This window comes from Rhinolophus ferrumequinum, chromosome 20 (genome assembly GCF_004115265.2).
Source record: "Rhinolophus ferrumequinum isolate MPI-CBG mRhiFer1 chromosome 20, mRhiFer1_v1.p, whole genome shotgun sequence".
Lineage (NCBI taxonomy): Eukaryota > Metazoa > Chordata > Mammalia > Chiroptera > Rhinolophidae > Rhinolophus > Rhinolophus ferrumequinum.
In genome coordinates this window covers 51,691,862-51,702,871 of record NC_046303.1, presented here as the reverse complement: position 1 = coordinate 51,702,871, position 11,010 = coordinate 51,691,862, and the positions used below count along the sequence as shown (strand labels likewise).

At 39.8% G+C, this 11,010-nt stretch overlaps 1 protein-coding gene across 1 annotated transcript; it reads left to right on the top strand.

Moving 5' to 3' along the window:
• Nucleotides 1–397: 397 nt before the first annotated feature.
• Nucleotides 398–10,550, top strand: SFRP4 (secreted frizzled related protein 4). Its single transcript, XM_033087951.1, has 6 exons — nucleotides 398–1,133; nucleotides 2,401–2,481; nucleotides 2,572–2,637; nucleotides 5,090–5,288; nucleotides 7,713–7,776; nucleotides 9,689–10,550. Exons 1-6 carry the CDS (start codon nucleotides 689–691, stop codon nucleotides 9,872–9,874), a joined length of 1,041 nt encoding a protein of 346 aa, XP_032943842.1. The 5' UTR covers nucleotides 398–688; the 3' UTR covers nucleotides 9,875–10,550.
• The last annotated feature ends 460 nt before the right edge of the window (nucleotides 10,551–11,010 follow it).

The window sequence follows — 11,010 nt, the reverse complement described above, 5'->3', positions numbered from 1 at the left end:
AAATCAAGTATGTGTCAGAAATAAAGGGCAGCACATGTTCCCATTTCCCTCAACTCTGTACTTGGAGAACCTGTAAGGCAGAAGGCTGCAAAGTTCAACTTTGACTCAAAAGGGCGTCTTTTCCTCTCTTGAAATCCTTTCTTGCACCCTCTTGGATCCGGTGTCGAAAACGATTGCCAGCGGCTCTTTTTCTTGAGAAAGGACTGGCCAGACTAAAAAGGAGGGACTTTGGGGGAATGCAGAATTCCAGCCCTGGGCTGCGGCCCGTTGGAGATGATGTCACCGCTTCTGCGAAGAGAGGGCTGGGGGTGGAGCGGCCGAGGGGGAGCCCGCGCCGCGCCTTCAGCTGCCAAGGGAGCGTTCTGAGCTCACGTCAGGGGAGGTGTCGGGATAAATAGGCTCCCGCAATGGCCGTGGCTGGCTGCGCTGGGAGCTGCCGGGTCCGGGACTGGAGCTGCCAGGGTGAGTTCGCGCCCCGGAGGCTGAGGGCTGGCGCCGCTCGTGCTCTGTGCTCCAGGCTGCTGATATCCCCGGCCAGCCCCCGCGGCCCCGCATCGCTGCCGACGGGAGTGTGGGGAGTCCTGTGCCCTAAAGGACTTCCTCCTCGGAGAAGGGATAGCGAAAGACTGGAGGGGCGGGAAGAGAAGGGCCCTTTCCGCCTGTCGGGGTCGCGGTGCAGGACAGTGCCATGCTGCTCTCCATCCTGGCCGCGCTGTGCCTGTGGCTGCGCCTGGCGCTGGGCGTGCGCGGCGCGCCGTGCGAGGCGGTGCGCATCCCCATGTGCCGGCACATGCCCTGGAACATCACGCGGATGCCCAACCACCTGCACCACAGCACGCAGGAGAACGCCGTCCTGGCCATAGAGCAGTACGAGGAGCTGGTGGACGTGAACTGCAGCGCGGTGCTGCGCTTCTTTCTCTGCGCCATGTACGCGCCCATCTGCACCCTGGAGTTCCTGCACGACCCCATCAAGCCTTGCAAGTCCGTGTGCCAGCGCGCGCGCGACGACTGCGAGCCCCTCATGAAGATGTACAACCACAGCTGGCCTGAGAGCCTGGCCTGCGATGACCTGCCTGTGTACGACCGCGGCGTGTGCATCTCGCCGGAGGCCATCGTCACTGACCTCCCAGAGGGTGAGGCCAGGGGAAGGACAGAGGGGTGGTGATGAGGCATTGTTGGCTGTCGCTGCCGCACGAGAACCCAGAGGCTGCACTCACAGCTGCCAGCGGGTGGTCAGTCAGCGCCCCATCCCACTTCCGAGGGTTAGAGGAATTGGGAAGGGCTGGTGACTTTACTTCCGGAAAAGTCTGGTTTCTCTACAGGAATTTCAGGAGCTGAAGAACCCCAAGTCCCATAAGGGGTGGTGGTGGTGGTGGTGCTTACAATGTGAGCCAGCGGGGACCTTTTCATTTACAGTCATAACGGAATGGTAATAGCAACAGTAGCAAAGAGGTGTGTAGGGCTTATGGTGGGTGGGAGCTAGAGTTAAACACTTTACACATACCATTTAATGCTTAAAACAATCCCACCAGGATTCTCCATTTAGTGTTTGCTCTTGAAAGCTCTTTCTGAAGAAGCTTCCCGTCATCACTCCCCACCAGGAGCGCAATTTGTAAATTTAGTCACCCCGGAAAATTGTAATGTATTTCATGGTCTTTGACCAGGAGTCAACGTCTGTGACATCTTAGTTACCTGGATCTCATCTTCCGTTTCCTTCTTTTCTCTTTGGTCATTTTGCTGCTTTTCTAGGAAGAAGGAGCAGCTTTAAATCCACTTGGTGAAATGAAACCTAAGAAAGGAAACCTAAGAATATTTTTGCATCCTTTCATCCCTGACCCTGGTTGCTGCACATTTAAAGAGATTACGGTGTTGCTTTAGTAGTTTCTCAAGTTCTACCTCAGAGCATTGCCCAAAACATGAAGGAAGAGATCAGGAAAAGATTGAAACGCCTCTCTAGTTCAGAGTTCTAGAAAAACCTATTTGTTGCTTAAATAATATAAATGATGAAGGGTTGTGCTTGTTTTGGATTATGTAGCTGTGGACTGTTTCTGCACTGCAAGATGTGAAGTGGGATTTGAAAAAATTCTGCTTATTTTGATTAGTGTAAATTGTCAACTCAGAAAATCAACATTTTACAATGGATTTGAGAAGGAACGACATAATTTGTCCCGGTTGGCTGGTTAACCTCAGTTTGTGCTGGATAGGCAGCCTGACCTGAAAGTCTTCTTTCCTGAGCCCAGGGATTTCCGTATGAAAGAAGTAGTCATCATGAGCCATTTTTACTATTTAGTATTATCTTTTGTGATGCTGTTAGTTTATGTCTCCAGATGGTTCCTTATTCTAGCTGGGTAAACAGACCACATCACTGACCACACCCGTGTGGCCCTGTGTGTGTTTCAGATGCCAAGTGGGTCGACATTACACCAGACATGATGGTACAGGAAAGGCCTCTTGACGTTGACTGTAAACGCCTCAGCCCTGGTGAGTTGGTTTTCAAGCCTCCGTTTCCTTCTCCCCAGGGTGATTTCTGAACGCTCTTCCAACTTTTTGTCTTTCTTTTGTCTTCTGTAGACCGGTGCAAGTGCAAAAAGGTGAAGCCAACTCTGGCAACATATCTGAGCAAAAACTACAGTTACGGTAAGTCGTCTGATGAGACCATTCACCTTGGGACCTGGAACATTACAAAGCCAGGTCTGCTGGTCATAAAGTAAAGAAGAGGGTTGGTGATTTTTCTAGTTAACTATATGTGTTTCAGATGGCACAGTAACAACTGTAAAATTTCTTGCTTTTCTGGGTAAATCTAATAAACACAAAGTAAATTCCCCAGGTTAGGACAGTGATGTGGCTACCATTGCACGTCTGACCTGATCCTACTTGCCTCCGTGAGAGGTGCTGCTCTGCCAGGACAGCACAGCTCACCTATTGTCTTATTAAGATTTCATAAGTCAGACAGAGAAAGATAAGTTCCATATGATCTCACTTATTTGCGGATTCTAAAGAAAAGAATAAGTGAATGAACTAATCAGAAACTGTTTGGGAGACAATGAGGAAAAACTGAGGGTTGCTAGATGGGCGGGGGGAGTGGGGGGTGGGGGGGAGGGTGAGGGGATTGGAGGGCAGTCGGTGACCACAGGATGGCCACGGGGTTTGAAAATTAATCTGGGGAACGTAATTTGGTGGTTACCAGAGCGTAAGGGGGTTGGGGGGTGGGGGATGAGGGTGAGGGGGATCAAATGTACGGTGATGGAAGGGGAGCTGACTCTGGGTGGTGAACACACAGTGTGATTTATGGATGATGTGATTCAGAATTGCACAACTGAAATCTATGTAATTCTACTAACAATTGTCACCCCAATAAATTAAAAATAAATTTAAAAAAAAAAAAAAAAAAAAAAAAAAGATTTCATTGCTGCGGGAAGGATGGGTGAGTGACCCATGGAATCGTTATCTGAGACCCAGAGGCCCAGGAAGTAAGACCTGCCCCTGTATCTTTATACTTATAAATAGCTGTGAATATTTAACATGTTAAAGAAATGATGGGAATGTGTTATCACCAGACACTGCGGCTACAAGTATTAACAGAGCTTAAAGGCCTCTTCACTCTTATTGGGAAAAAGCCAGTCAGCACTTTCTTCAAAAAATAAGTCAATCATTCTATTTTGAATGTTCTGAATAAATTTAATTGTACTATCATCACTTGAAAGTAAACTTAATTAAAATATGTTCCTTTAAAATATCTATTTGGGCTATTTTATGATTCATTTCATTTCTTAAATTATTTCTGCTGAAAATAATTTAAGATTAAATAACAAACACTGGGGGGAAATGTTCATTTTATTTACTTAGTTTTCCATATTTCAAACTGAAATTTTATATCATAAGAACCTTTATATTATATACACACATGAAAGTAAGAAGATCATGGCAATATAAAAGTCTGAAAAAATAATCTTTTCTTTAGGTTGCCAGATTTGACAATCATGCTTAGCCAATATGGGTGATTCAACCAAAAAAAAAAAAAAAAAAAAAAAAAAAAAAAAAAACAAACAAAAAAAAACACGTTCTTTTCTAGTAGCTTTCTGTTATTTAAAACCATTCTATGTATATATGGTATTTTAATCTGATCTACTTAGTCCCTCATCTGACACTACCCAGCCTTCGTTACTAATCTGAGTTTTACTCTCACACTGTTCTCTGGGGTGTCATAGCCTCAAAACTACTTTGATGATGAAACCATTTCTATTTAAATCCTTTGGCTCCTTCATAAACCAGCTTCCTAGGATGGAATCCAAGACAGATCCTTACTAGGCTGATTACAACTCCATGACAGGCAGTAATAGCAAGGGACCAAAAGAGCCAGAATGTAAAGTGTGATTAGACCCCGTGACATTCACAGCCATCTGTAATAACAGTTCTATATCCACTAACCACAGACCTCACTTTGACAGTCTTGGAAATTAAAGGATTGAGAACAGTGATCTTCAGAGACTCCTTCCAGTCTAAAGTGTGATTGCTCTAATAACTTCCTCTGGGACAGAGGAAGTTCAAGCCTCAGATGGGTGATTAAACTGCAAACTTTAAAGTGGCTTCTGAATCTGAGAGCGTATGATTCTCACTTCAAATCATCACAAGGCAGAGTATAAACAAATATTTGTTTCTATGAAATTTTTATTGACATTCTGTATAACTAAATTTCCTGGTACGTTTTGGCGGGTGGGGGGCAGCTAATTTTAGAATTATAGAATTTTAGGGCTGAGAAGGATCTGTGGAATTCTCTAATCAAACCCTATCTGTAGCCCAGTGAGGAGCTGTCGCTCACTCAAAGGCAGAAGCTAGGCTAAGCCTGCTTGTCAATTTACTTTTACATCTTGCAGCATGAGTCAGAACTTCGAAGACATTGTTGACAACATGGGAGGCCTTACATTTACCATATGATTGTGTGGGCTTTCTGCCTGCATTTGGGCAGCTCGGACATGACCATAATTACAGGAGTGATTCCGTAAGAGAGGTTCAGGAGTTGGCATGAATGCACCATCCCTATCTTTCTCCAAAGGCTTCAACAACATTTATATCGATTTTTAAATTGCAGTCATTCATGCCAAAATAAAAGCTGTGCAGAGGAGTGGCTGTAATGAAGTAACGACAGTGGTAGACGTGAAAGAGATCTTCAAGTCCTCATCACCCATCCCGCGAACTCAAGTCCCACTCATTACGAACTCTTCCTGCCAGTGTCCTCACACACTGCCCCATCAGGACGTCCTCATCATGTGTTACGAGTGGCGCTCACGGTAGGCATGGAGGGCAGGAGAAACTACACACAGCTCACGAAAACATGAATTCCATTTAGCAGTCATGGTTTAAAAAACGAAAACCAAAACGGCACCAGCTTTTTTGAAAAGCAGTTTTAATAGATACGTTTGTTGGGATGTCCATATATCCTAAGTATCAATTAATTCTTCATAGAATTAAGGAAATATAGAAATGTGAGTTTTTGAATGGAATCTTTAAAAGTAAATTTCATAATTCCTTAAATGATTTCAGAAACTTATAGGCAGATAAATTACTTTGAGTAAAACCAATTCTTTTCAAATTATTCAAATCCATCTTAGTGTGGCAAATACTGAATTTTTTAAGGGCTGTTTAGTAACTTACAGATCAAGTAAATACCATTTGAGACTACAGTTCTCCACATTTCCTTTACATACATTTAGTTTGCATATTTATTTGCTATAGTATTACATACACACACGTACACGCATAATCACTCATATATACTCATATCTCCAGCTGTGTGTGTCTCCCCACATCTCTTTCTTTAGCATCTTTTTTTATATATTACTACATTCCTTATATTGTAAAAATCAAAAACTACAGCACAGGTTCCAGGATGAGCCCCATAACTTGCTACAATATACTTCTCCAGCAAAATTACTTATTTTTATTTAACAAGTCTTCCCTTTGATTCTCTGCCACTAATGGTTATACGTTTGTTTCTTCTAGATACAGCTCAAAACTCTATTTCTAAAAACAAAAAACTTTTGAAACTCACCTCCCCGGAAAACTTCCTGTGTTCTATCAGTACTTTGTACCCTCCTCATACCACATACACCACCTCGTGCTCTTGGTTTTAAAGCTGTTCTACTTATATCTTGCCTCTCTAAAGAAGCTGAATAGATGAATGTTGAATGAATTTCTGGGCTTGTCTCTTGCATGGTGTTTGTATCTGCTACCGTACTACGTGGAGATCTGGGGATAAACCAGGTTGCTAGGGATTAAATTCTACTTAGACAGAAGAATGGATTAAAAATGAATTAAATAATAGCTTTTGTGTCATCTTTCCCAAGTTTTGTAAATTTAATGTAATTCTGATCAAAATCCCAGTAAAAAATTTTGTAGACAATTGAGATTTATGTCTTCACAAATGACGCAATGATCATTTGGAAGAATAAACTAGTAAGGGCATGTAAATGAGATTTTGAAAATAAAGCGGGTGAGAGGAAATCTGCCTTATGAGACATGCAAAATCGGTGCAATGCTACACTTCTTAAAACAATATGGTGCAAGAGTAGACATAAAGATAAACAAAGCAGAGGAAAAAGTCTTGAAACAGATTCTAATACATAAAAAATACTTACATAATATAAGAAATGTCACAAATCAATAGGAAATGAAAATATTGCTTAGTGAAAGTTGCAAATATTTTTATTTGAAAAAATACGACATATTTTCACTTTATACTACTATAAATCTCAAATGGATTAAAGAGATAAATATTTTAAAAACTTAATCAAACAGGATAAAATTAGGTAAATAAATATATGTTATATGAATGGCACGATACTTTGTAAACATAAAAGTAATGTAACAAATTCTAAGGGAAAATGTCAGTACACAAATCGGACCACATATTAGCATATATATAAAAATCACAAATAAAAATAAAAAGACATAAAAATTGAGAAAAATACTCTCTCAAGAGTAAAGTTGCTATTTAAAACAGTAAGACTGCAATATAGAAATATGTGTACATAAATCTATACAGACCAGATCCAGAAGAAGAAATACAAATAGTAAATAAAACATTGAAAATTTTATCTCCTTAATTCCTCAATCCAAATAAAATTAAGATTCAATTTTCACCTCGTCTTAATATTAGTGAACTGAATGAAAGTTCAATCATTTTGAAAACAATGTGGCAGTATGCATTGAAAACCTTAATATATGAAGTGTGATCAAATATATATATATATAAACTCTTTGACCCAGTAATTCTACTTTCAGAAATCTGTCTGCAGGAAATAATAAGCCAGTGCACAATATTTACAAGGATATTCAATGCAACACTGGCAATAATAGCTAAGCAAAAGAGGGAGGTTCAAGAGTAAATAAATAGTAAAATATATTATGGATCTCCATAGTTGTAATATTATTTGGTTATTAAATTTATATTTTTGAATTATTCTAATTACATCAGAAAATGCATATAATACAATGATAAAAGGAAATGTATGATATTATCTAAATATACAGTGTGATCTAAAAATAAATATATAGGTACATACAAGGAAAAATGAAAAGATATATCCATAAAGTATAAATGGCGGATTGTAGGGTTAATGGCTATTGAAGAATTTTTTTTTAATTTTTGTATTTCTAAACTTTTTCGTTTCATAATCAGAAGTTGCTTATTAAGATAAATTATTCTTTTTCAGGATGATGCTTCTTGAAAATTGTTTAGTTGAAAAATGGAGAGATCAACTTAGTAAAAGATCCATAGTAAGTATAATTAGCAATACCAGGAATATAGATTTAAGTGCATGTAAAGAAATTCTGTAGAATTTGGGTATTTTTCTCATTCTTTCATCTCCAGGCTTTCATGGGAGCCATCAGCAGCAGCAGTATTTGTCTTTCAAATAAGTAGTTATGAGCATAGCTATTCTCACTTGGAATTTTTATTGTAAATCTGTCTTCAACTTCAAAGACCAATTTGGTTGCATTCAGTACTAACCTACTGGTTATTTCCAGATTAAATTTGTTTGTTTGTTTTGTTTTTTTTGGTTTCTTTATTGTATTGCATTTAATTGTTTTAGCAAACAGTCAGGTACTTGGGCAGAAGTAATATCCAGAGGGATTAAAACAGACATATACATGTAGGGGTGTGAATACCTAGTTCTAAAACTCATCGCTGCACAAAGCAGAACCTTTCCCTGTATTTAAAATAATTTTAAACTTTTATCAAAGTAAACTATATACAAAAAGTAATGATTTTCTATTTTGTATATCTGTGATTTTAGTGGTAACATCATAGAAATATTGGTAATTCAGTTACAGGAGTTAGAATAATTTTTTTGCCCAGAGATGTGAAGTCATACCACAACTAAAGAAATAAGGTCATTAGTTTGAAATTTTTAAAGCATCTCCTCTCCTGAAAATATGTTTAAATACATTCAGGAGAATTTGTGTTTTCAAGTTCACAAAGGTACTGCTACTGCCTATGATTTCTTGGTTTGCATGAATAAAAATTCTTGGTTAGGGGAGAGTATATATTAATACTGACTGATGGAGAATGTAGTTTCAACACAGCCTCTCCTATTCAGTGCATTTCTGAATAAAAGATCCAAACACTACTAGTACATCTGAGCTAAAAACTCGAGCTACTCAGGAGCACACTTAGTCTTACTAGACAGAAAATTCTGGCTGCATTAGTTATCTGGTTTCCAAGACTAAAGTAGATTAGAAGTGCCATAGGGGTCTGAGGGGAAAGAAAGCTTTCAAGAGTCACAGCTGTTTGGACCATTCACTTTAGCAAAAAATATTACAATGTATTTCAATAAGTATCTGAAGATATCACCATACAATAGCAGTAATGAGTTTATTTTTTTAGACTACCCTAGGAGGGTGGGGACCGTCTTTTTTATTTCACTGTATTTCTCATGCCTAGAACAATGCTCAAACTCTTTGTTGATTGAAATATACTCTAACAAGTGGGGATGTGAGTTATAATAAAAAACAATGTCTGTTCAAGTGGAATCACTTTCATTTTTTTTCTTACATGCAACTGTTTAAATAAATAGTATTTATTTATATTATAAATAGTAAATCCTTTTCTATCAAGGAAACTTAACTGTCCAGAATGACACATTTCCCATCCTTTCTGGGAAGCTAACACTTGAGTGGATTACGAGATGTAGGTGGGGCTTCTGTCTTCCATTGGATGTAACAGAATTCAGTGAATTCCTAAGTGTGGAAAGAGGCCTCTGATTTTCAGTGGGGCTGGATAAATTTCTGCTTTTAGCCACGTCAACTCTTTTTAAGAAGGCTTTGCTATGTAGGAATGTTATGTACGAATAGGAAAAACTGCGTGGGTTAGGGCCTTGGGCTCTGGAGTCTGACTAGAGAACTTGAATTCTAGTTCTGACATTTACCAGCTGTGTGACCTTTTGCAAATAACCTCAGTGAGCTTGTTCCCTGGTCATGAGTCTGGTGTCCACCTAGAAGGGCTGTTGTGAGTTTCAGTGAAACGAATGCATGTCAAGACTCCATTATATTCAGCACTTAGGGTAGCTATTATAATTGTTATCATGATTAGTATATTACAGTGAAAACAGTTTCATTAATTCTGATGTTAGTTTGATAGCATACAGGGGTGAGATGTACTGGACAGTCATGTTTACAAATTGCCTCCCAGCAGTGGGAAGAGAGACTACGCGAACAGCAGAGGACAATCCAGGACAAGAAGCAAACAAGTGGGCGCACCAGTCGTAGTAATCCTCCGAAACCAAAGGGGAAGCCCCCTGCTCCCAAGCCAGCCAGCCCCAAGAAGAACATTAAAACTAGGAGTGCCCAAAAGAGAACAAACCCCAAACGAGTGTGAGCTAACTGCTTTCCAAAACAGAGACTTCTTCTCAGGGTGAGGCCAGGCGCTGCCCAGACAGCCTGCGGAAGGCACACGCCCCTTGCCTTAACAACTACAGCATTCTTCATAGATACGTCTTGCAGCATTTTTCCTAATGATATGCTTCAGTTTTTCTTTTTAAGCCACGACAAGCCATAGTGGTAGGTATTCCCTTTGGTATGGAAGGTATATGAAAGCTGGTCCAAAAAAGTTTACCGTGTTCAGAGTGGCCTATGTGCATACTCTGTGAAAGCTCCATGTGGAGAAATATGCTTTTGTTCTTACAATTTGACCTAATGTGTGCACTGTAAAATAAATGCCATATTACAAATAAAACACCTAATTTTTGCACAATATGTTTTATTTCAGTTTGACTTCTGTTGTTAGAATCTTAGTGATTTTTAAAAATGTAATTGAAAATATAATGCTTCTAAGAAGGTAAGCAAAAGGAATGAATGTTTAAAAGATTTTTATATGTTTACTGTTTGCAGAAGAATTTTTGTGATGAAGGGGGCCTCTGAACAATCTAGAAAAGTAGGATATGGAAAATTGTAATGAGTTCTTTTTTACAGTGAAGAATTTCTGCTCTGTTTTTAGCTAGAAACTCTAAAAAATTAAATCATAATAATGACAAATAAATAAAAGGGAAAGACAGGCAATGTCTGGATCTTTGTTTTCTGGTTACCGTGTCATGGTGCTTCTCATCAGGGCCCTTTAAGCAGCAACAGAAACAGTTTCTTTCTCCTGTTATGACCAATTAGGTACCAATTAGTCAGCACCAACTATTTTACACCTGTGGGTGCGGTACTCGGCTCACTTCCCAGGGCTTCTGAGGGATCCTGAAGCCAAGCCTCTTTGCTGGCTGGTGGTGCTTAGAAGGGGGCCATAGGTCTGAGGAGGGAGTGTCAGGAAGGACCCAAGCAGCTGGTTCTCTGCCTGCTAATGCACTGGTGCCACATGCAAACTCTGCACCTGGAAAAGGCTACTGTTGTCACTCATCCACCCACCAATCAGTAATGTAGAGGAACAATATAAAGCGTAAGAGTTAAATCTCCTTTCGCTATTCCATTGTTCCTGCTTCTCAGAAAAGGGGTAAGATCCATGTGGCATTCATC

What these genes read in the sequence shown, in the direction of transcription:
- SFRP4 (XM_033087951.1), top strand. Translation starts at nt 689, where the DNA reads ATGCTGCTCTCCATCCTGGCCGCGCTGTGCCTGTGGCTGCGCCTGGCG. An exon ending in CGTCACTGACCTCCCAGAGG is followed by an intron (nt 1,134 to 2,400) that starts GTGAGGCCAGGG and finishes TGTGTGTTTCAG; the next exon opens with ATGCCAAGTGGGTCGACATT. An exon ending in CTGTAAACGCCTCAGCCCTG is followed by an intron (nt 2,482 to 2,571) that starts GTGAGTTGGTTT and finishes TGTCTTCTGTAG; the next exon opens with ACCGGTGCAAGTGCAAAAAG.